We start from the raw sequence: 26,857 nt of genomic DNA on the forward strand, positions 1-26,857 counted from the left end.
AATATCCATTTGCATGAACAGGAGAACATATAAATGCAATGTGGTATATGTATACAATGAAATACTACCCAGCAATAAAGAAAAACAAATGATTGCAACATGCAACAAAGATGACACTCGCGGGTCTGATGAGCCAAAGTAGTACAAGGAACTATACACTGTAGGATTTGATTTATATTAAATTCATGAATAAACAAAACTAATTTGTGGTAATGAATTCAGAATAGTGGTTATGAGTAGGGTAGTAAACTGAGAAGAGGCATGAGGGAGCCTTCTGAGCTGCAGGAAATGTTCTATATCTTGATCTCAGTGATATTTCCATGGGGTAATATATATTTGTAAAACTTCAGTCAGTAGCATACTTAGGTTCTGTACACTTTACTGCGTGTATGTTTACCTCAATGCAATATGATGGAAAGAAAATAACACATACAGCATAGCTCGAGCGCTAATGATAATGCATGCAAAATGAATATAAACAGATTAGGAGTATATAGGACTTGTCATGGCTCTGACCCCTGTGTGCTTCTTATTAGCTGCAGATGGAGAAGAAATGTACCTTAGCTCTGTAGCCTATTGTAGATCAGACCTGATGCCGCTTCTATTCCATTTAAGTCCCAAAGTTATGCAATTTCAAAAGAAATATCTTTTAGTTTAAGAAATGCAGAGCAAGCATTTTTCTTCTAATCTTTTAAAAAAGAAATATTAGTTTTTATGTGCTATTAATTGCTATAGTATAACATCTACCACTTTATTCTTTTCTATCAAGAGAATAAAATTTCTTGTTGTGCCCTCATCGTCCTACCACATCATTTATCAATCAACCGAGATCCATGCACTTTACTGTATGCATGCTATACCTCAGTACAATTTGTTTTTAATGGCTCTGCCAACACTCCCAGGGAGGTCCTGCCCACATGGGGCCTCCAGGACACATGCACCACGACCAGTCTGGGGAATGCAGTTACTCCCAATGCAGCTGCCACTCTTATTTTCAATTCTGAACCTGAGACAGCTCCTCTGTATTTCCCTGTGAACATCAGACACCAGTCCTCATGCCTCCAACTACAGAGTTACTCACGAAATTCTCCAAGCCATGCTAGAGGTCCCTCATTGGGTCTGCAAAGAAAGAAACTCCATCTCCTTCCCTTTTCACTTTGTTGAGGACTCACACACAAACTCTCCCAACAGAGCTCTTCATAGATCCTCTCTCCTCGTAATTTGACCTTTTTTTTTAACATCTTTAATGTGAAGGACAGGGCTAAGAGCCTTTGAACCAGAATCAGACATTTACTTTACAATTACACTCTGCATTTTTGTCAGCACCTCATGCTGGTGTGCAGCAATGATGGTTGGTGTTGGGTATCTCTCAATCAAGACTTCAATATTAACCTCCTGTTATAACTTCAGGTCGAACTACATAAAATTGTTGATTGTTGAGTATTTTGACCTAAAAGATTTGCAATTTCATATGGTTCAAACTAACAATTTTATTCAAAATAGGCTTTTTAGAGAAACTGAACTTTAGGTTGGGTTTGAACAAAAAGTTAGAGTGGATTCTTAAATGAATACCCAGGCAAATACTGAAACACCTGCAAAGCATCTGACCTTGGCTTTCAGATCAGCACACAATTCCTGTTGCTTTTTCCTGTCCTTAGCCAATGTGCTCTCCATTTCATGAGTTGCGCAGGCCTCAGCGAGTGTCAGCACAGCCTTCTGTATAAAATCTCTCCTATTCTTATTCCAATTTGCTATCAAGATCCTTCGCTGCTTCCTAGCAAAGTGATATTGGTCACAATATTTCTCATGTTCAACCTGAAAAGTTAACAGATGGTTATTATTAGACTTTTTATGAAAATGAGTCTATGCTTTATGTCATTGTTACAAAAATGAATAACAAATGATTCTGAAAAATGGAGGACAAATATCTTAATAGTAAATGCAGCAACCAGGACCAGGTATCGGACCCAGAGTTCTGAGCCTGTGGCTGACTGGGGACTGAGGACCAGTCATTTAACATTCAAAAGTCCTTAGTTTCCTTGCGTAAGATGGAGTCAGACCAGATGGCCCTAAAACAACTTCCACTTCTATGTGACAATGAATCTATGAGCAGAAAGCATTATTTCCCACATATTTAATTTCAAAAATACTCCATCTTTAAATCAGTTTTGGTATTTTAACAATCAGTTCAAGTGCTTCTGTTAGACATGTGCTAATAAACATAAAAAAAATTGTTAACAATAATCCTGAAAACTCAGTTTGCCCTTGATTATTGAAACATTCAGATGTTATAATGTATAAACTTGAAGTAATTATAGCAATGATATTAGCCCTTCCCGTCCCACACTCCTGAGGGACATGACACTCTCACATTGGTGCCAGTGGTTCCTGTTGGCAATGAATCGCAACCAGGGGAGATATCAGTCTTGAGGGGAAGAACAGGAATGGAGATACTGTGAGTATTTGGAAAAATCTCTGTAGGTGATTCTGAAATGCTCATTATATAAAGGCGTGTCTCCTGAACTTGAGAGTCGCTGATCTAAATAATTCTTTATTTGCCAATATAGACAATGTCTCTGATTTGATACATTATTTAACCCTTAAGAGGTATAAGATAAGAAGCTAGCAAGAGGGATTAGGTTGGTCCTAACCCAGAGATAATTTAGGTATGGTAAATGAGGTACATGATGAAATAGGCTATGGCTTCACTTAAACCAAACATCGGCTACTAAAATCTGTTCTGTAAACTTCTTAGCTTTATTCTTAAAAGCCAAAAAAATACTTTAAACCTGTCAAACCTTAAGAAAGGAAGCATACGCCATGAAGAACTGCATACTAATCAACCCAGTGTAAGAAATGTAAAAATCTTTATTATGTAAATAGCAGGCAAATACAAAAGTCTACAAAGTTAAAAATGACAGCTCATTACAGAAGCAACTAGATTCAAGAGAGAATAAAAAGAAAGATCTAATTTAATAAATTAAGACTTTAAAAACTCCAGAAAGAATGATTTATTATATAACATGTTTTTATATAGCAGGTATCTGCTATAAAATAAAGGTCAGAATTAAAACAAATAATTATTAGGTGGGGGTGAGGGAGAAAGGATAGGAGAGGATGGTCATATTAGTTATATGGTCTTTGCTTCAGTTTCTTCATCTGAAAATAAATATAACAATACATCTTCCCTTGTCTACTGTTATGCGTGTTACAGGAGTTTACACATGACTGACAGGTAAATTCTATACACATGTTAATATTGTTGCAACTTAATTTAAAACAATTACAAAAATGCATATTATGTGATAATATTTTATAGCATGGCCCATTGAAAAGTTAAGACTCTATGTATGTTTGTTTACATATATGTTTTAAGGTGAGTTATTACGAAATTAATCGGTGACATGGTAACTTCTATTTTCTTGTTTTGTCAACTTAAGAATGAAACAGTAACTTTCCAGACCCTTCTCAGGGAAATTTTAGTCATGGCTGAGTTCTGAATTTGAGACGTTTGTGCTTCAGACCCATCTGGAGGGATCAAGAGGAGTTGTGGAGGGGATGGTATAGGTAAGCACCAGCCCCCAAGGCAAGTGTTGGCTTCCCCATGGCTAGAAGGACTGAGGTGTGGCAACTGTGTGGATGAAAGAGCTGGCACCCACTTTCAGGTGACACCCAGGGTGGGTGGGTGAATATACAGACACCTGGAGGTCAAACACTGGCAGAGCGACCTGGGTGCCACAGTGGAATCTCAGGGGCAAGTAAAAGCATTGGAGTAAATGTTGTCAGAGGGGTCTTCCAACATTCTACGGACCATACAGACTTGAAAAATGTCAGCCTTTCAACCTGCAACCCTATTATTTTCTAGAGTATAGGAAAAAATAATTTTTAGAATACTATTTAAAATACATATTTTTGCTTAATAATTATTGACCACTAAAACAATTTAACTCACCAGTATATAAGGTCTAGCACTCACCAAATCATGCCTAGATTTGTGAGGAAAATATCTTTGTAACATGTCCAGATACAGAGTCCTTCTGCCACATAGATCTCCAGGATACTGATCCAAAACAGCCTGGTAAACCCAGTGGTCTTCTTCACTTAACTGAAAGTTTCTGGAAGCAACAAAAATGTCACCATATTTTTAACAATTATGGAGTTTGAGGAACCTCAAACTGTTCGAGCTATTAGCAAATGATAATGATTACATAAAATGAGATGTTTTTTTTTTTAAATACATAAGCCAAATTAAATATCTGCTATAGAAAAGTTTCTAAATTCTAATATAATTGGTTCTTTCGATCTTTTATTTGGTCTTGCCACGAGTTCCAGGCATAATTTGAAAAAATTTGGCAATCAGACATATTTTTTAAATATTTATTCTACCTTGTTATATTATTTTAAAAATCATGAGCAAGAAATGAAATTTTAAAATATTGGGAAATAAGTTATTATTAAACATACAGTTTTAAAAGGAATTTTACTTATTTGACAAAAGTTCTTATTTCTAGACTGGAGGAAAATACAAATGTAGACAGTTAAATGAAACATTACACAAAGGAAATTAAGGCCTGAGGAAGGAGTTTTGTTTAAGGTTTGATTTAAAAACAAGTCTAAAATCATCTTTTACTTCTCAACTTCTTCCTTTGTGGGGGTAAGACTAGATATTGGTAGTGAAAAGATAACCAATGACATTAAATTTCAGATCACTGAAGAAATTGTTTGTTAATAGGATCACTTCAAGTCACCTTACCAATAACATGTCCACTGTGCTCGAAAATGCCCTTTTCACTTCAGAAAATTCTTAGGCACTGACCTGGTTTGTGTTCTATGTAAAGTACAGTTGACCCTTGAACAACACGGGATGGGTGGGCTCTGACCTTCACTCAGTCGAAAATTCGTGTATAACTCTTGACTTTATAGTCAACCTTTCACATGGGCAGATTCACCCAAACCAGAATTCAAAACAGTATTTTTGATCTGGAGGTTGGGAACCTGTGGTTAGAAAATTGCAAGTGGGAATGCGAAAATACTGTTTCGGCATGTGGTTGGTTGAATCCATATGTGAAATCCACAGATTCAAAGGGCTGACTGTATTTACTGAAAGAAAATCCTCATATAAGCGGACCTATGCAGCTCAAATCTGTGTTGTTTCAAGGGTCAATTGTACTAGCAAAGCCCTATGCAGAGTGAAAAGGCTGCAATATCAGCTTGAACTCTAAAATGAATTAATGTCTCTTTATTATTCCAAGTTTATTTGCATATTGTTATTCCTGTCTAATAAATTAGAATAATCAAATACAGATGCAATCAGAGGGAATATTATTAGCAACAAATATTTCCTTGATCCAAGATGAAGATTTGCTATTGTTTATTTCTACTATATCAGTGGTCTTCTACTTTAAAGTTAACTGTGCAATCCAAAGGATTTTTCATAATATGTCTTCCATGCCCTTGAAAAATACTTGACAATTTAAAACAATAAAAATCTACTTAAGTCAGTGATAGTAAGGGGAATTTCACTGTCTTTATGCAAGTTTATCTAGTTCCTGTAAAGCATTTCATTATTCTGGTAAGCAGCAAGAAAGAAAAAAATTCTTTTTCAAAGGTAATCTTCCCTTATCAGTTCCATAATGAGAAGAAAAAGAGGGTTGGATATGTTTCACCAGGAAGCAGCATACTCTATAGTTCCTCAACATGACATAATCTATTTCAGAGAAAGAATTTGAGATGAGTTCATTCATTGACCACCTTGAATGTTTTGTTCTGACTAAATCAGTTAGGCATGGTATAGAGAGTCAAAGCCTTTTGCAAATAAAGCATTTCAAATAGGGGTATTAAGCTTGGAGAAAGGCTTGTCTGAGTGTACTCGGCATTTAAAACACCCTCAAGACTTCAAGGACAATATCTCAGGTCCTCTCTCAAGGAACTCATTTTCATTTATGATTACATAAATGCATTTTAATAGCAGCTTGCCACATAAATTCTCTATTACTAAACCACAAGCAACAGCAACAACAAAATAATCTTAAAGTCCATGTCTCCATTAATGCTCTTAAACTGTTTCTGTAATCAAAGGGACTTGAACATGGTTTGAATTTCCACCTTTCTGATTACAAATGTGTGTGTGTGTGTTGGGGAAGAAGAAGTGACAGACTCTAAATCCAGTAAGTTTTCTGTTCTTGTAAATTGTCATTCAATTATGTAATAGATAATGTCGATGCCATGACAGATCACCTTTATTAGCTAGAATTCCTATCAGACGCATCTCCCTTCTCTAGAGAATTGACCTGAGCCAAGTGGGAACTGCCTTACACAGGGAGGCCACTCACCCACTTGCTTTCAAGTGCCAGCCACAACCAGTGATTGACTGACATGGGGATACAGAAGACCATCCCAATTGCCTCAAGATGGGACCAACTCTGTGGTTCCAGTCATGCTCTAGAGTTTCACTGTGGGAACAAACTGCAGCTCGTTCTCACTGAGATCTTCCTGCAGACATTTCTCCTCCTCTATCCTGCTTACTTTACCCCACTTCTCCTGAGAGCACTGACAAACAAATCATTTGTTCTTATAATTCCTGTCTCAGCTTTGCTTCTACCAAACCTGACCTAAGATGATCAACAAGCAATCTTACCTATAATTTTCAAAAATAGATGGTAGATGGATAGGTACTTCTAAGCTAATTGCTTTGATGATCTCTCATATTGAATGATGGTGCAAGGTTTTTTCAAAGAGGAAGCGCAAATAGCAAACATCGACAAAAATATTTTTCAAATAAAAGCATTAAGCAGTGTACATTGCTATAAATAAATATAGCAGCAGGAGAATTAGTGGCACTCAGTGCATTTTTATACATTGCATGAATGTATTAATTATGTCCCATTTTAATGACATTAAAATGACTTAAACATATAAAATGATAATATAACATTAAAACCAAATATTCCAAACAAAATATGTCATGAACAATGATCACATCCATCTTGTTCTTTATTAATTTTAGAAATCTCTCATCTCAATAGTTTTTTTCCAATTACCACAATTATACAAATTGCAAGTCATTTTTCTAGTATACATGGAATAAAAATGAAAAACATCTTAAAGAAATATAGAAATACTCACAATATTATTATTTTTAGAGTATTTATAGCAGTTTTCACAGCCACAGGCTTAAATCTTAAAGCAAATATTCACATCAGCAATACTAATGGCACAGTCATACATCTCCATTAGGATGCTGTTTGTGAGGCAGAAAACTCCCACCTCTCTCTATGTATACATGGTCTTCTGGATGGTATAAATCTAAGAGGAATATTCAAACATAATAGCCTCTTCACAATAACAAAGTAGTCATTTCCTACTTAGCCTCTAAAATAAAATCAAATTAAAATAAAGTTTTAAAATAAAATATGCATTTCTAAATTCAAATCTGGATGTTTATTTTTCCTAATCAAACCTTCATCTGTCAATTTACAGAAAAATCTACATAAAATAGCTTAGCTTTATAAAATAACTAGCTTAGCTTTTACCTTCTGAATTTCTTGTTTAATTTAACTGTTTTGCTGGTGACTATGATGTCAGAACGAGCTAATTCACTCAGGCATTGAAAAATAATTGGATCACTTATCTACTTTCTAAATTTGACAAAAAATGACTATAATTTTTTTAAAAAATTAAAGAATATTTTAAAATTATTCTAAACTTTTGTAATTTTTAAACTATATTTAGACAAAAGACCTTTGGCAGGTCTCTGTTATTCCTATTCTTTTTGTCCATCCAAATTTTCTAATTTAAATTATTTTGTAATTTTCATCTTTAAAATAGCACTCTAAGATTTTATAGTTTCCAGGTTAATTGGGCACTTCTTACAGTTCAGGGAATTTTAGCCTGCAGAAGTATGATATATTCACCATGCAATTCCCACACACCATACCTGGCTCCCAAATATTGAATTCCGCTGATATAATTTCAACAGAATGTGAGACAAAACAGGCAATTTAAAAAAGAAGGACAACAGGGCTGTGAGAATTCAACCAGATCAAGGCTGATTGTCTCCCTATTTATACCTGTTTGAATTATCCCCGAAACTGAATCACAATAACTTAGCTACTGGTTTTCTTTGTAGTCATGTTTAAACCACTTCCCTGAGGTCTGGTTCCATGACATCAAAACACATTTGGGAGGGAGGGGCAGACAATGGTGGTAAAGGGTAACAGGTACATTAACGACAAAAACAAGTCTATGAAACTAAACATGGTGTTTACAAACTGGCTGAAAGTTGTTTTACGTTATCTCGGAGTAAAGGGAGTTTTACAACAAAAATAGTAATTACTGTCTCCTGAAAGCCAGGTGATGCAATTTTCAGCATCTGGCAACTGCCTTGAGATTGGAAAATGACCGTAGTGAATCTAGCCTGAAGAAAAATTCTTATCTTTCCAGGTGTAACATTGTCAGGGGACATCTAGTGCTCCTCCACTGAGAAGCATGATTGCAGTGAGCCACTGGTGGATTAATGTGGGTAAAAAATAGCTCTGACACTATCTGCTTGTTTGTCTGTACTAGGTCTGACCCTGTAGAAAATATAACTTGACTTCACTTTCAACATTGTCTTTCCAAATCCAACCTGTTCAAACACCAAATCTAATCAGCCTGGTTCCTGAAACTGTTTTTCTACTACCCACCACTCCACCACCTCAGGACCAATGTCCAAATACAAATCTATCTTGAATTTTCAGCCTGGTTTACAGGGATCTCCCTGGCCTCAGATGCATTTCTGACCAAGAAAATCTGCTCTTGGGCTTTGTTAGGGTATGTACATTACCTTCTAATGGGATCCATTCCCATTTAGCATTGTTTTACCTCCAGGGTCCCGAGCTCTGCCCTGTCTGGCTACACATTTGGGAGTTGAAAGGCAGAATAAAGTGGGATCTCAATAGTATGGTCAAAATTTACTGAATTGAAGAATCAATGACAACAACAAAAGTGGACCATAGGGTGAAACTAGAACTTACACCAGCATCCCAAAACCATATTGTTCTGAGGGGTGACAGGAAAGTGGAAATGTCAGCCTTCTAAAAACGATGGCTTCAGAATTTCTTATCATCGAAGAGAAGAAAAATGACTTTTTTTTTTTAAACAGCATCCTAATATTGCTTTGGAAGGAAAGCACTGTAAAAGATGTAGAAATTAAAGAGATGCAGACCCAATATGGCCAGAAACCAGTATCTACAGTAACACTCGTCAGCTGATTGGAAGAGAAAAGTGTTTAACATTAAGGGCCACATTTAGGTCAGAAAAACAAAACTAAACAAAACCAGCTCAAACGCAAATGAACAGAATCAATAAATAAAGACATGATCATCTATAAATATATTATTTGCAATAATGTTGAGGTGAATAAATTTACTTTATATACATATTATGACTCAGTTTTCCAGGTTCAAGAGCAAAAATAATAAAACTGGTGTACTTCTTTGGGACGGCATGAGGAAAACCTTAATTAGCCATCATGAGGGCTTCTGAAATTTTAATTGCTACATAAAAATGCTATAATATCACCTAAAACAAACTATCAGTAATCATTAAGAAATAATAAGAATCAATTAGGAGAGTGGTGGCTCTCTTCCTCAGTTTTTAAAAATGATATTAACAATGTTCAACTTTATGTTCTTTTATAGGCACTAATATGGGAAATAAACATAAAACTGTGAGTGTGGTGATTGTAATTTCTCATGTTACTTGTTCTCCATAATTTCAGTTCTAATGAAAGGGTTTTACTCAAAGGATTATATTTATCCATAGTTGGACTTCCAGGTAGAAGGAATAGGAAATAATTGATTTGAAATCTAAAATAGGTGTTATAGTTCCTCTTATATCAAAATTTGTCAACACTGTCCATAGAAATTTTAATCTTGTCTTTGCTTATAGCTACATATATTTTATTATTTTATTAAATTCTATTTGTATCATCCACGTTAAAAAATAACATGTCAATTGTCTTGGACACAAATTTGTCAAGCTGCTCTGATTCCATTTTCTCCAATTTGATTTACTCATGATTATTTTGATTTCACACTCAGCAAAGAACAGAAACGTCTGGTAAATGACTCTTACTCCTTCACCTTGTAAAATCCAGATTTTTCAGTCTCCTGAAGTATTAAAAATGTAGACTCATGCACCATTACACCGTGCAGTTCCTAGCTGAAACAATTATATCAAGAAGGCAGGTGTAGGCTGCAGTGATATTCATAATAAAGACTGTTGATCTAGAAATTTATAGCCACTATTCCTAGATTCACTTTTCACAAATACATTTAAATAAACATAACATAGAGGTAATATACAGGCTGAGTTATTAATTAAGCAAAGGCAAACTCTAAGACTAGTTTTTGAGATATCTTATAACAATTGGACCCATTTTTCCCCTTGATAAAATACATTCCACTATAGCCAAGAGGATTTAAAATACGCTTTATTCCCACAACAAATCCAAAGTTGATTAAACAATCACCAAATGTGGCTTTTGGTCCAAGAGTCATAAAGTAATTAAGTATTTTTAATGATGAAAATACACAAGACCAAAAATAAGATCATAGTCTATAGCTATTCCTCCCATAACAAATATCCAAGGTCAGGTTGGATAATCTCTGCTGGAATATGCCAAGAAAAAATAGAAGTTGCAGTGACCCAGAATGTTGCTTCAGTGAACACATTAGTGTTCAAATAATTATGCTCCTGTTTCTGAGCACTTCTCCCCTTACTAACTACCTCTGAATTAACAATGAGCCCAGGCCAGAAATGTAGAACCTGAGACTGGACATGACCAAGCACTGAAACTTTCTGAAAGTTCTGAGTCTATATTCTCAGAGACAAATGCCACCTGGTAATTAAGGCTCCCATGTTAACGTGTTGTGAGTTCATCAAGTAAGCAAATGTCAGTTATTTATTACGTTCCTTTCTCTCTTCTATCTTGTATTTATCAAGCAATAGTCAAACACGTTATTTGTCTATTCAAATATTTTTAAAATAAAATTATGTGAGGACACTCACTGTTTGTTGAGTACTAGCTTCAGATGCTGGCTTTTATCTATTTCATCTTTTATCTTTTTCACCTTTTTGCCAATTCTGTTGGCAAAATTTTCGCATAAGGACCATGATGCTATGCAACTATGCTATACAGATAAATATTGGGAAAAGAGAGAAAGACAATATGAATAAGACACTGGTGCTATTCACATCTGATAGCAATATCCAATGCCTCGATCAACAGTGAAAAATGAATCAAATGAGTCTACTACGGCCGTGCCACCCTGAACAAGCCCGATCCCATCTGATCTTGAAAGCTAAGCAGGGTCGGGCCTGGTTAGTACTTGGATGGGAGATCACCTAAGAAGACCAGGTGCTGTAAAAAAAGAAAATAAGGGATTGTAAACTGACAAATTTGTGAGGTCAACCAAGGGTTGCCTCGCCTAAAAAAAATTAAAAAAAAAAAATGAATCAAATGATACAAAGTCTATTAGAGAAAAGTATAAATTGTTTCTACGTTCCTAGAAAGCAATATGGCAATATTTTCAAACGCCCTAGAATTTTTCAGGCTCTTTGATTCATCAATTCCATTTCTAGGAATTTGTCTTAAGGAAATAATCATGGAATTACTCAAAATATAGTGACAAAGTTGTTTGTTCCAAGGTTTTTAAACAAATATCAGACTATGTTATAAATAATTGTGCAAAACCCGAAAATGAGTTTTTTTGTGCATGTAATAAAAAATATATTGTAAAAGAATATTTAATACGATGACCTAAAATACAGAAGGTTAGTAAATATTCATTGAAATACAAATACTATTGGATCTGGTTTATTAACAGGAAAAAAATGGATGTGTATAGAGTACTTTTTCATTTTTATAAACAACATACACATATCTGAATTATACAAACTCTTATCAGAGGAGATGTTTGAGTTTTGGGAACTTAGATTAATTTTAGTTTCTCCTCTTTGCTTGCCTCAGTTTAAAATTTTTTTCTCTAAAAACAATTCTTTCTGTATTAAGAGAAAAAATATGTATATAGGAAAAGTCTATAGGCCACTAAATAGCTATTTTGAAAGTTGCTAATAAGTAAGATAAGTTGAAGTAACTTAGTTGAAAAAATATGAAACTATGAGCTTTGGCAATATACACACAGAGGGAAAAAATTGTTAAATTATCGTGGACTTTAAATAGAATTCAAATTCAGATGTCATAAAATAATAGAATAATAATGATGAATCAATACTATAAAATTTAATATGTCTATCAAACGATAAGGCAGAAATTACTTGTTATATAGCTTTTGCCACATATTGGCTTCAGATCTGACATAGTTAAATGGAGCATCATTCAATTATTTCTCATCTTTATAATTAATTTATCTAAATGCTAGGAAATTAAAGCCACAATCTCATCTTAGTCTAAAACAAGCAATTAAACTTGTCTTCATGTTGCTAATGAAACACAACCCTAATATAATCTAAATAGCTTCACAAATGTAGTGAATAAAGAAATAGGCTCAATTGTAGTCAAAAATTTATAAATATGTTTTAGTAAAAGACAACCTCCTTTAAAGCTGTGCTCTCCACATGGTAGCCACTAGCCACGTGCATATCACCTGAATGTAGCTAGTCTCAACTGAGATGTGCTGTAAGTGTAAAATGCAGACCAGATTTAAAAGACTTTGTACGAAAAAAAGTAATATATATTAATAACTTTAAAATATTGATTATATGTTGAAATTAAAATGTTTTGGAACTACTGAGTTAAATATATTATTAAAGTAAATTTCATCTTTAAAAATATTGTAATATGGCTACTTAAAAATTAAATTTTATACATTGCTCACATCTGTGGCTTGCATCGTAATTCTATTAAACAGCCCTGATCTAGTAGAAAACCCAATTTACCAACATTCTGGTACATGAAATGCTTGAAGTGGTGTGATGTGAGGGAAAAGTTTTCTATTCAGATGAGCAGAAGAAACTCATTCTTGCTCAGCTATCTACTAACTAGGAAACTTTGGGAGAATGGCTCACCTTTTTGCTGACCTGTAGTTTCTTCATAAAATAGAGCTTTTTAAAGGGGTGCACTGAGGATTAAAATGTATGTACTTGTCATATCATGTAATAGATACTCATTAAATATCAATGAGAAGATATTTATTCTTTAACTTAGATATTTAAAAATTGGTATTTTTGCTTTACAAAGTAGAAAGAGCAGGCATGCCAATATAATTCATAATTTTACCACCTGGAGATAACTACTGTTCTTGTTTATTTGAGTGGATAAGCTTTCAGCTTTTTTTTCCTGTGGTCCATGTTATACAAACTATTTTGTGACCTGATTTTTAATTGCATAGCAACTTATTGCAACTATCTGTGTCCATAAAACTTCTTTAATATAATTATTAATGATAGTGTGGTAGTCCATTATGTGTGTGTATATATATATATATATATATTATAATAGATGAAGCTAATTTCCCATTGGTTGTCTATTTAGTCATTTTGAAGATGCTGCTATCACTAAAAAAGGGAAAAAAAAACAATGTTAACATCCTTCAAGTCAAATTTTTATTTCACTTCTATAATGATTTCCTTTAGGATTATTTCTAAAGAGACAATGATCACATTTATAAAGATTTTTGATGACATATTGCCAAATTTCTTTCTGAAAGAGTTTATACACCAATCATGTATAAAAATGCCCATTTTCCCCATATTTTTAACCTTGGATAAATTTCTTTTATGCTTTATCATTTGACAGGTAAAAATCTGAACATTTTCAATTTTTCATTGCTTTGATGAGTAGAGAGGTTTTCATAAATTTCTTTGTCATTATATTTAGAATTGCCGCCCAGAGTTCCATGGACGGCCACCATGACATCTGTTCAACTCCCAGCATCTGTACCATATACTCTGTATTCCAACCTGTTACTGTAGTAGATGAACCATCTGTGCTTAATCTCCACTTGCGTAGTAAATTCCATTACTGGATTATTCTCATCAACAACAAACATGCTGATATTTCTCCCATTTTAAGCAAAACAAAAGACAAAACAACAACAACAATAAAGTCTGGTCCTCCTTTCTTGCTCTCCTTTGCAAAAGATCTTCTCAAAAGTGTTATCTGTTATTGTCTTCAATTTTCTCCTCCCATTCACTCAAATCTAACCCGATAAGGCATTTGCTCCTACTTCTTCAGTGTAAATGGTCACTAACAACCACCATCTAAAGCCACAGTCAACTATCAGTCTTATTTGTTTGACTTAGCCACATTTATTCAACGGATGACCCCTCCTCAGCTCACACTGCTGACCGCTTCCTCTTCATATGCCTTCTAGGACAGGACACTCGATTTTTTTTCATATCTCACAGACCTTTTCTCAGGGTCCTTTGTTAGATACTCCTCTTCTCGCTGACACTGTAATACAGCCAGACCCAAGGAATCAGTCTTTGTTCTCCTCTGTCTCGTAACTCACTTATTTTGGTGATCACATCCAATTTCATGCTGATGACTCACAAACATATATCTCCAGCTCAGATCTCTCTCCTGACCTCCAAACTCATATAATTGACTCCCTTCTCAAAATCTGGATCTCTGATAGCACCCTCAAACTCAACATGTCCAAACCTGAGAGCTAGATCTTCCCCACAGCCAAATCCAGCTTCACTTACAGTCCTCCCCTATCTCAGGTGATGGTAACTCTATCCTTCCAGTTGCTCAACCCAAAAACATCAGACTATTATTTTGTTTTCTTTTTTCACATATCTTATGAAATCTGTCAGCAGATGCTGCTGGCTCTACTTTTAAAGTATGTCCAAAAGCTTAGTATGTCACATGACTTCTACTTCCTGATACAAGCCACCATTATCTCTCATCCAGATTACCTTAATAACCTTCAAAGTGTTCAATATTCTGGTTTTTTGCCCTCCCTATCAATATCTTAAACACAACCGCCAAACTAATTCTATTAAAACATAAGTTAGGTCTTGTTACTCTGCACACTTCTTTCACACTTCTGCTTCCAACAGCATCCCATATCTAAATGTTTTTACAATGACTATAACTCTCTAAATGGCCCACCCTTCACCCTTACTTTTCTGACTGCATCTTCTACTACTCTCCCCATCTATCACTCTGTTCCTGCCATGCAAACCTTTGGCAAACCACATGCCCACCTGGGTAAACACTGGATAAAACATGTACATCACAAATTTCTGAAAGGATAGCTCTCTCACCTCTGTCACGCCTGACTCAATGTCACTTTCTCAGCCAAACCTACCCCCAAACTTCTATTCAAAATTTCAGTCTGTCCCCCATCCCCACAACCTCAGCAACTTGTCTTTTACACTAATCTCTATTCTTTTCATAGCACTTATAAACTTCTGATTCACTACGGTGTATAATTTATTTAAGTGTTGTATTTATAGTTTGTTGTGTGTCTCCAACTTGTTTTATGAGTACAGGGCTTATTGTCTTTTTATGCCAGTAGTCGCTCAGTAAATACTGTTGAAAATATAAATGATAAGTTGTTTCTTTATCTCCTTTGTTCCTCTGGTTGTTCAGCAATCAATTCATTTGCAAAATGTCTTTATATATTAGATATTTTAATTTGTTGTGCCTGATATATTTCAAATGTTTTCCCATTTGTCATTTAATTTTTACTCTCGTTATTTTCCTCTAAAAACATTCTTTGATTTTAGAATAGATAATATGTTCACATGCTTTCAAATTCAAAAGGAATAACAAAAAAGGACTATACAATAAAAATTCTCCCTCACACTCACCCCTCCCCGCCCACATCTAGTTCTACTCCCCAAGGCAATAAACATTATCAGTTTTTATGTAATTTTTCAGACATATAGAAGCAAATATATATGTTTGTGTTTATGTGCGAGTACACATTTAATTTTCCCTGTTTTACGCAATGTGTACTGTACATCGTTTTGTTTGCTACATCCTAACTCTAATGCTTGAAGATTATTCCATATCAGTTAGCTTAAGTATTCACAGTTTTTAAAATATGGAGAATACATTGTTTAATTGTACAAATAATCTATAAAATTAGTCCTCATTGATATTAAAATTCTCTCCTCAATCTTTAGTTACTGCAATAAACTAAGTAATAAATCATTATATGCATATACAAATAACTAAAAATAAATCATATATATATTCGAGTATATTTGTATGATATATTATTAAGATGTGGAAACTATTGGAAAAAGAGCATGTGCTTTGTGATTTGATGAGTCCTACCAAACTGCTTTCTCTAGGAAAGTTACACCAACTTAGACTCCCCATATGAAATATGAAATACCTGTCTTCCCACATTCTTACACATCGGTTAGGTTTAGCTGCAGATGATAGACACCGCTGAAATTTTTTAAGTATAAAGGAATGTATTGACCAGATATTATATGACTTACAACATAATTGGAAGGGCTACAGAAGCAATTTGTAGCTCCCAGAAAGTCACAATGCCTCTTTTGTGATTAGGAAAGGTCCCGCACCACTTTAGGAAGCTACGACTACAAAGCGTGATCCACAATAGCAAAATGAATGTCTCACTCCCTGCCTCTTTCCCCTATAACTTAATTCTGAATCCAAATCTTATGCAAGTATATTTGATTTCAAAACCTAAATCATATCCATTGACCTATCTATCCATAACAAATGATATCATTTATAAAATGTTTAATGTTTGATAGCAATAGTCCTCCTCATTGCATCCTCCCACCCCCACAATTTTTCTAGCTATTTTTGTTTACCTCTTTTTAATTTAAAACTAAAATTCAGATGAATTTTTTAAACCCTGTGAATAATTTTATAGGAATCACATTAAATTTATAGGCTGAGGGGGAAAATATAATTGTTGAATCTTCTGTTCTTAAAATAAGGAATGGCTTTTTCAAGTCTTATGTCCTTAAGAAACATTTTAAAGTTTTCTTCCTATAGTATAGATCCTTTGCATTTTTTGTTAAAGGAGTTCCTATTCTATATGTATTATTGCTATTGCAAACTATGTTTTTTCATTAATTTTATCTTTTAGCTGGCCATTGTTTGTATATAAAACCAGGTTTGGTTCTTTTTGTATTAATTTTATACTCTGCCATCTTACTAAATTATCTTGTTTGCATAGATTTTTCTGGCAAATGCCTTGATTTTCCAAATAAAAACTCATTATCTGAAAATAAGAATTTTAGCTATTTCTTTTAATGTTTATAACTTGAACATCTTTCTCTTGTCTAATTTTGTTGCCTAGTATATACAGAATAACATTAAATAATGGTGATTACAGATGCTTATCACTTATAAAAGTGTTTCCATTGTTTCCCCTTTAGGTTTTGAAAAGTTTATACATTTTATAATGGTTAAAAAGTATTTGTCAGATAATTTAACATTTTTACATTTTTTAAAGAATAGATGCTAAAAATTTTAATGGCATTTTAGTGCCCAAAAAGGTAAGCCACAGAGAGTCTCCTTAGATTTATTATTTCAATGTGCTGCTGGATCTTCATTACAAATTTTTTATTTAGGATTTATGTATCAGATGTGAGACTAGGCTATTGTTTTTTGTGTGTATGTGCAATACTTTTCAAGTTGTTCTATCAATGCAATGCCTGTTTCATAAACGTAACTTAGAAGTTTTCCTTCTTTTGTGATCTGGAAAAGTTAAATAGCAATTAAATTATTTATTTTTTTATTCATGCTTTAAATTAATAAGCTTTATTGTTTAGTTTTAAGTGCACAAAAAAACTGAGCATAAGTACAAAAAATTTCCATATATCTTCTGTCCCCACATATGTACAACATCCCCACTATCAACATCCTGCACAAGAGTGGTACATTAGTACAATTAATGAACTAACACTGACACATCACTATTATACAAAGTCCTTAGTTTACATTAGGTGCACATTCTATGGGTTTTGATAAATATATAATGACATATATCTATCACTATAGTATCATACAGATAGTTTCAGTGCCCTAAAAATCTTCTGTGCTCTGCCTATTTGTACCTCCCTCCTTCTAACCCCTGGCAACCACTGATCTTTTTACTGACTCCATAGTTTTCTCTTTTCCAGAATATCAGAAGAGAGTTGGAATAAAATAGTATACTGGCCTTTTCAGATTAGCTTCCTTAGCTTAGTAATACGCATTTAAGTTTCTTCCACGTCGTTTCATGGCTTGATAGCTCATTTTTATTTTAGTGTTGAATAATATTCCAATATCTGGAGGTATCCATTCATCTACTGAAAGACATCTTGGTTGATTCTAAGTTTTAGCAATAATTAATAAAGCTGCTATAAATATCTATGTGCAGGTTTTTGTGTAGACATAAGTTTTCAACTACTTTGAGTAAGTACCAAGGAGAGAGATAACTGAAGTCTGAATATGTAGTTTTGTAGGTTATTTATCATGTGTGGTGTTTTCTGAGCTTCCTGGATCTGTGGTTTAGTGTCTGATATTAATATGGGAAAATTCTCAGTCTCAGTTGCTTCAAATATTTCTTCTGTTCTTCCCTTTCCTTCTTCTCCTTATCATATTACCAGTACATACATAGTACACATTTTGTAGTTGTCCCACAGTTCTTGGATATTCTTTTGCTTCTTTCAGTTGTTTTTCTCTTTGCTTTTCAGTTTGGGACATTTCCATTGTCTTATACTGAAGCTCAGAGATTCTATCCTCAGTCATCTTTAGTCTACTAATGAGCCCCGCACAGGATTCTTCATTTCCATTATAGTGTGTTTGACCTCTACCATTTCTTTTTTATTATTTCTTATAATTTCCACCTTTCTACTTGTATTATTCATCTGTTCTTGCATGCTGTCTAATTTTTCCACTAAAGCCCTTAGCGTATTAATCATAGAGCTTTTTTGTTTTCAAATTCCTAGTCTGATAATTCCAACATTTCTGCCATCTCATCCTCATTTTGTTGCTTGCTCAGTCTCTTCAAATTGAACTTTTTGCCTCTTAGTATGCCTTGTAATTTTGTTGTTGATGTTGAAAGGTTGACATGATATACTGGGTAAAAAAATCTGCTATTGATAAGCCTTTAGTATATAATGTAGTGGTGATGCATATTGGGGGGGGTGGGGGACACTGGGGAAGAAGCTTTCTATAGTCCTATATTAGGTCTGTCTTTTGATGAGCCTGTGCCCCTGGCTGTGAACTTCACCAGTCCTCAGTTTTTTCTCCCCCTTTAGGTGGGACAGGATGGCTAGAGAGGGTTGGAGTTAGGTATTTTCCTGCCCTTAGGTAGGTTAGGCTCTGATAAAACCCCAGCAATTTAGGCTCTAGTTTTATCAAAATAGTTTCTCCTGAGGGCAGCCCTTATTAAGAAAAATAGAACTTCCTGGGGTATTTCAAAAATAATTCCTTTTTCCATCCCACTGCCAGAGGGTCAAGGAGATTTTTCTCAGATGTTTATTGCTAGTACATGGTAGGCCTTCTGGAAGTAAAACTCACAAGTGTGTGCCATCCCTTTCCATGACTAAGGCCCCCTAGAGTTTTTAACTTCCAGAGTTGACTATATTCTGCTTCCAGCAATTAATCAATTACAGTTCAGGTTTTCCTACCCCATCTTGTTCCTATGGAGGTTTCTGCTCATGGGTTTCCTCTCAAGTAAGTTGTGACTTTCCATTTTACCTGTATCTCCAATTTTGGAGGCAATGGTTTGTCTTGTGACCTTATTTTTTTGATGTATCTACGAAGAGTTGTTGATTTTTTTGTTTGTTCAGCTTTTCAAAGCAGAGTGGTAAATTCCAAGCTCTTTATGTGCTGGATCAGAAACTGAAAGTCTCTAATGATTCTTTAAAGATTTAAAACTTGTCTGAGAAATCATCCTTTTAGATTTTTCTTAATGTTCATGTCATTGCGTTTATTTAAACTTTTTCTTTACAATTTTCACAGCAGGTAACATATTTTAAAAGGCTTTCCACACTCCAAGGATTCTTAATATTTGTCTTTATTTCATTCTTTTATGATTTTTCTTCTTCACATTTTAATGCACCTGTAGTTTTATTGAGTTATATAAAATAAGGAAGAGATCTAACCTTATTTTCTAATTGCCTGTCATTTAATGCTATCTTATAAATAATCCAATCTTTCCCTTAGATTTGAAAATTTTCCTTTCTAATAAATTAAATTATAGATATTTTCTGTTTTCTGTATTTCTATTTTGCTCTCCTTTTCTGCTACATATTCCACAGATATATAAAACTTTCTAATTTATTTTGATATTATATATTTATATTTAGCTGTGTAAGTTTCATCTCTACCTCCTACCCCAGTTATTCTTCATTTTGAAATTTTGCCTGATTTTATGAGCTTACTCTTCCTAATAAACTTTGGAATTATTTTTTAACAATTCTTCAACTGCAATTGTATTAAATTGATAGAGTACATAATAAGTTATGAATATTTTGAAATTAAATCAACTATTGCATAAAATAAGAGATGTTTTTGGTTGCAAGCAACTAAAACCCTACTCAGACAGTTTTAAGACATTAATGTGGACTAATTGCCCTTGAAAATCCAACATTGAGGTTGGCTTCCCATGTTGTTCAAACAAGGTACCAGCTCAGTGTCCCCATGATTATCTGGGCTCTGTCCTCTCCCGGTGTGTTATTTTCCATCATTCACAGGACAGCTGCCAGCAGAAACCACAGCGACGGACTTTCTTGGTACAACTACAGGGAAGAAAAGGTGCTACTCCTTTTGTATCTAACAAAAGTTCTGAGCTTTGTCCTGATTTGGACCACCATGAGCTAGTCACTGTGGCCTGAGAAAATATATTTACTGACTGGTACGCACCTCCCACCTGGGCCTACCTTTAGATCTGGGGATGGAGTCATTTTAAGCCAAACCAGTGAGCTGCTATAAAATAGAGAGAATTAAAATAAATGTTGGGATTAACCATAATGTCCACTGCCTTTAGCCCAATGAAAACTTATAGTTTAAAAATGTCTTCCACATATTTCAACCTTCTTATGTCATAGTGGTATGCATCTGTTTAATATACGCACACATTTATTTGTGCAATTGTGTACATGCATGTGCAATCTATGTGAATTCTTACGAAGCCTAATAACTGGAACCAAAAGGAGAAATGGCTATATCGAAATAATGGCAGATACTGGCAAACTGGAAGACCAATTAATATAACAACATTTCAACATATAATTCATTGTGCTATTTAGAACAGGACGTTTGCATGCCTTAATGCACACCAGCCAGACTGCAGATGCCCACCACCTTTGTATTTATTCAAAATAGTCCATTTACTCACTTTCTCTTCAGTGAAACTGCCCCGAAACTTCATTCAGTTTTCTTGATGCTTCATCATTCACTGTCAGCATATTTATAAAATAGTCTCTTCATTGATGTTTGCATGTATTTTTTATTTGTTCAGGGTACACGTATATAGGCTGCTTCACTAAATATTCCAAGCCTTCTTAAAGGAAAAGCCATTTTCTGGTCTACTCTGTCTGGTGAACCCTTTATGAAGGAGCTCAGCAGAGACCATTGTGTATTAGGGGTTACCCAATAAATATCCATCAAGTAAAACATCATTAATTTTATAAAATTTATCCTGGATGATTATATGCGGTAAGGTAAGCAGACTACTAAACAAGGATTTGTGAACCTATATTCTGCCAAAATAGATTCCTACTGCCCCCATAATATGCCTTGCCACTCTCATCTTTATTGTTTTTACCTTTAATTCAACTCAATTGAACAATCTTTTATTTAAAAGCTGTTATGCACTGGGATATCCTAGACACTAAAGATATAAATATTGCTAATAAATTACTTTGTCTTCAAAGGGTTTATAGTCTAGATATTTAATATTCCTTCTTAGAATGTCCTCCCAACCCCTTTTCTGTCTTATTCTAACCCTACCAATTCTTCAAACACCATGTGAATTTTGGTTCCTCCATCAAGCCTTCCTATGGTATTTTTTCCTCAGTGTTCCTTCCCTTAGCATGTGATGTATATTCATCTTATTTTCTCAGTCTTCAGTAATGCCAATGGAGCTGTGAAATGTCAATTTTTTGAAGGGTACAGTGTTGTATGAAGGAAGAAATTAAGTTCAGAAATTAAGTTCAGATTAAAAGAAATGTAGGAAAACGGGCTGTGAAGTATGGGTCCTAGAGGAAAGGAGGCATTACAGACAGCTAGGGCAAGCTTCTCCATGTTTAGGAGCTGCTAACCTAGAAACACTATAAACTCAGCTACCTTTGCTAGGGGGACAAAATGCGATCTGGAAAAAAAAAGTCATGAGGCAACTAACTTGCTTTAAAAGGACAGGGTCAGATTTACCTTCTTCACAGCCAAAATCAGCCTACTTATAATGAACCTCTCAAAAAAGAAAAGAAAAAACACAACAACAAAAATATCAAAATAAAACTCTCTCCCTCTTGCTTGATAAGTTCCAAAATCTCTTAAACAAGGTTAGGATGGGGAAGCGAGAGAGGATATTTAGTTTACGATTAGAGACTTAAACTAAGTGCATGGTTGAGTTAACACTTCATTGTGACTGCGTTTCAATTAAAGTGAAATTAATCAATCAACACATATAAATAATTTATTATTAATTTTTTCCTCAACTTTATTGCAAGGTAGAAGGCAAAAAGGAAGGCAAAAATGCAGGGAGAGAGGAGGTTCTTAGGAGACTGAAAGGTGTTTATTAGGGAGGAAGACGGACCATCACCACAGAGGTGTAAGAAAAAAGCTTAAACAGGGAAAGCCTCAGGCAGGCCTCACCTAGGATTGCCTCTCCGAGTGTGCTGAGACATGTGGAAGCAGTGATTGAAGGCTTTGGATCAAGAAGCTAATAAAATAGAGAACTACTTGGTAGGATTTAAGGTTTTCCTTGTTGTTATTCATTTCTTAACAGTAGTAATTTTATATAAAGGAGTTTCACTTATAGGCATTTCATTAAGGAATGTTAAGAAATATGGATATTTGTCATATTTATTTTCTTCCTTTTCAAAGTGACAGCCCTTAGTAAAAGGACACTATGAATGTGTCCCTTCAATATTTTTTCTGTCTTTTTAAGTATATACTCTTAGGGAGAAATTTCGAGGTCAATATGATAGAGTAAAACCATCTCTTCCTACAAAATATTCCCTAGAAACTTTATCTGCTGAACATTACATGAGGTAAACTGTTGATGTGACCCACAATGGCACTTCTGACTTTGTTCATTAAATAAATTTTAAAACAGAATTTACACAGAGGCAGACCCGGCCAAAACTGAATTTTAAATCACTTAACATTATGCTTGTCTTTCAGAAGAGAATTATCATTCTCAGGATAAAACCAAAAGTACACTTTCTAAAAACATTTAGCATGTTTTTGAAAATTAACAAAATATACTTTATGTTTACTGTAAGAGAAAATCACAGTGTATTACAAATGACATAATTCCGTGGCTACATTTTCCATTGCAACCAATTATTAGTGCTGATGTGTAAATTTCCACTGAAAAGGAGCTTCACATCTTGAAATGAAAATTCATAGTTATTGAAATTTCATGTTTGTTAATATTTCTTATCTGAGAGGGTAAAAGCTCAAGGAGAGGGCTATTTTCATCATGTTTCGACCTTATAAAAATCTTTGAAACCATTATTGCAGGGAAATTATTTTGAAGAAAAAGAAAACCTCTCCAACAAATAGTCAATCTAAATATTTATTGATTGACTGTATTCCAATCACATAGTAACTATGAAAACAGTAAATCAGAAGTATACTAACTTCCCGCAAAAGGAAAAATTTAGTGGCAAAAATCTATATAATTCAAGTAGTTTCATCTTATTACCTGTATATGTCTTCTAACTGCAGATCAAAATCTTGAAGTTTCTTTTGATATTTCTCTGTAAAATTACAGAACTCGTTACAAATGGAAGATTTCAAATCAGGGTATGGGCATTCCAAAGTTTCTAATTCCATGGGAAGTTCACTAAGCAGGTTATTCTTTTCTTCTGAAGAATGGTCTAGTATCTAAAAAAAAAAAATTATATGATCGTTTTATTTAACACAAATGACAAATAAACAAATTACTATCTGTGTCACACTTACTTTTATATTCCACTCTGAAAGATTATTTTCTAATTTCTGTTGCTCCAGGCTAAGTTTTTCAAAGACAGCTTTCAATTGTTCTTTCACAGAGTCAACCTATAAGACATTTAAAATAAGTAGCATGCAAATAATTGTGATTCATCCAATATTCATACTTAAAGTTTCAGGAATTATTCTCTAAAGCCAATAAGTGATGAAAAATAAGGTGAGAGAAAATCCCTTGAGGATCTGAAGAAGAGGGCTCAAGAGATACCACAGCCAGGCAGAGCTTATCAGGAAGCTTCCAGACACATAATCCAAAAATGGGCCTCGGAAATACAGGGGGTTCCTAGCCACTCTACACCCACATTTCGACTTTGTTTATGGTAAGACAGAGAGCTTATCAGATTGTCTTGTTTCAATCACCCCTTCCTTCCCTTGCATCCTTGCTCAAATCTCAAGCTGGGCATGGGATTTTTAATATTTTATGAAAGCAATATAACAACACTAGAGAATAACTGAAAAATAGAATAAAAAAAAAAATCACCTGTAAGCCTACAGGTAGTGCAACTATGATCATGGAGTTAATACTCTAGTCAGGGAAGGTAGTCAAATAAACTAACGAAAAATAGCTAAGTATCAGGAAGAGGTAAGTAATGTAAAAACAGGGTGAGATAATAGGGAGTGATTGTGGCTTCTCTCATGTGGGTGATCAGGACAGGCCTCTCAGAGGAGAGGTCTTTTAAGCGAGGATCTAAAGGTCAAAAAGTGCCATCGGTGGGATGGAGGAAATGGCTAGTGCAAAGGCCTTGAGACATGAAGGAGCATGGCATGTGTGAGGAAGCATCAGTGGGACGATATCTAGGAGGAAAGGGGATGTCAGGTAGGAGATGAGGTTGAAGAAGCAGAGAGGAGCCTGATGTATAGGGAGGAATTATGGCCCAGCAGGAGCCCTGAGGGGAGACCAGCTGCATGACTTGATCCCCCTGCACTGAAGGTAGATCCCAGAATTCACTGGGAGGAGGGACAAGAATGAAAGCAGAGAGACTAGTTATGTGGCCACTTTAACATTCCAGATGAGAAATGAGCACGCTTAGACAGCTTCAGGGATGTTTAAGAAATTGAGTAGACCACATTTGCTATACTTTTCATTAAAATACATGAGACACAGATGTTTGTTATCTCAAACTGTTCTAGTTGGAACATAAATGAACTATTAGATTATTAAAAGTAAAGGTAATATACTAACCTCTTCCAGTACTTTCACTGAGTTTAACTGAGTATGTGAATGTGAATTCTGCGAAATGTGATGCTGTCTATATTTTAAATCTGCTCTCAGTTGCTGAATAGGATTTATCACATTTTTCAGATATATGCACCATTGTTCTGATAGCTCTTGTTCTATGGTGAAACAAAATTAAATCAAGGTAACACATTATTTTAAGTTTCTTCAAAACCAGTTTCTTAGAGTACAAATTTATTTTTGGATCCATTTACCAAAAAAAAAAGAGCAGTTAATATTAAAAGAACATGAAGTGAATGGCCCACTTTCATCTTCAAAACAAAATTCCCCTTTAAATATAGGATCAAAAAAAAAAAAAAAAAAAAACTCACCAAAATTTGTAAGGTCAGAAAGACATTCATTTCCAATGTTCTCTTCATTGAGAAAAAGTTTTATTTCAAATTCCATTTTACATCTGAAATAGACGTTATCTCAATCATTTTTATAATCACAAACATGTATAGGTTTAAAAAATAACTAGTAGTAGAAATTTAATCTATTGTGGTTTTATCCACTTGTTTATTTATGTAGACCATATACTAAATTCTTAACATGGATTAGGTACTTGCCAGACACAATTAGCAGACATTTGGTCCCATCCAAAATGCCCACTGAGACATTTGGTCCACACCAAAAGGTCCTTGAAATACAGTTCTGTGCAAAATGTCCATGAGTATATTTGGTCCATGTCAAATGGTCTTTGATATTTGGTCCTGTCAAAAACATCCATGCTTACAAAATGTCCCTGGGTTCCAATAGTCCATAATATTTGTTTCTACTTTTAGTTTACGGGATTAATACATAAAAAATGTTATCATGTTTTATTGGTCCAATAATTATATTGTGGCTATATTGCCAATAATAACCCTTCTTGCCTCAGTAGACTACCTGGTAATGTCAAATGGGGTTAGATAGATGGGTCTAGGTTGGAATTGTGCAGAAGAGCAGGGTTTATATTAATTATGTACATAATTATCAAGGACCTCTTGGCATAGACCAAATATCTCTGTAGATGTTTTAGACAAAACTGAATTTCCTGCAAGGGCTAGACACCAAGCTAGAAAGAAACATAAGTGAACATTTCAGGTAGAAGTAACATGTGAACAAAGGCAAGCACTACTAGCCTGTTCAGCAGATCTGTGTTTTAGAAAAATTCCCAAGGCAGCAGGATGCAGGATGGGCTGGAAAGAGGGGTGATCAATAAAAATGGAAAATGAGGAGGAGAGGATCAGGTAAAACAGAACCAACAAGGAGTTTATTTTAAAAGTTAAGAGAAGATGAGGTCCTGAACTAGAAAAATGGGAGAAAAGATATACTTTATTTTTATACACAAATAAAAGTAACAAATCTTTATGATCTTTTATGATATTATTTAAATATAGTCATTTTTAGAGTAAAATCATAACCAGCTCTAAATGGACATCCCAAAATATTGTAGTCTATCCCTTGCTTATGGCAGATTTAAT

General features: G+C 34.4%; 1 protein-coding gene and 1 pseudogene across 3 annotated transcripts in view; one reads left to right on the plus strand and one right to left on the minus strand.

Moving 5' to 3' along the window:
- The window catches only part of CCDC148 (coiled-coil domain containing 148), a 195,960-nt gene that overhangs the window by 103,833 nt on the left and 65,270 nt on the right, over nucleotides 1–26,857 (minus strand). For 2 of the 3 annotated variants that reach the window (XM_006921098.3, XM_025039533.1), the window contains 6 exons: nucleotides 25,724–25,806; nucleotides 25,359–25,510; nucleotides 24,131–24,226; nucleotides 23,871–24,052; nucleotides 3,977–4,115; nucleotides 1,609–1,815 (listed from right to left, as the gene is read on the minus strand). In XM_006921098.3, coding sequence (XP_006921160.1) covers nucleotides 1,609–1,815; nucleotides 3,977–4,115; nucleotides 23,871–24,052; nucleotides 24,131–24,226; nucleotides 25,359–25,510; nucleotides 25,724–25,806 — 859 coding nt within the window. The remainder of the gene's footprint in view (nucleotides 1–1,608; nucleotides 1,816–3,976; nucleotides 4,116–23,870; nucleotides 24,053–24,130; nucleotides 24,227–25,358; nucleotides 25,511–25,723; nucleotides 25,807–26,857) is intronic. The other variant, XM_015596786.2, reaches the window with a different exon arrangement.
- On the plus strand, nucleotides 11,295–11,413 carry LOC112470501 (annotated as a pseudogene).

The sequence above is a fragment of the Pteropus alecto genome, unplaced genomic scaffold (genome assembly GCF_000325575.1).
Source record: "Pteropus alecto unplaced genomic scaffold, ASM32557v1 scaffold3, whole genome shotgun sequence".
Classification (NCBI taxonomy): Eukaryota; Metazoa; Chordata; class Mammalia; order Chiroptera; family Pteropodidae; genus Pteropus; species Pteropus alecto.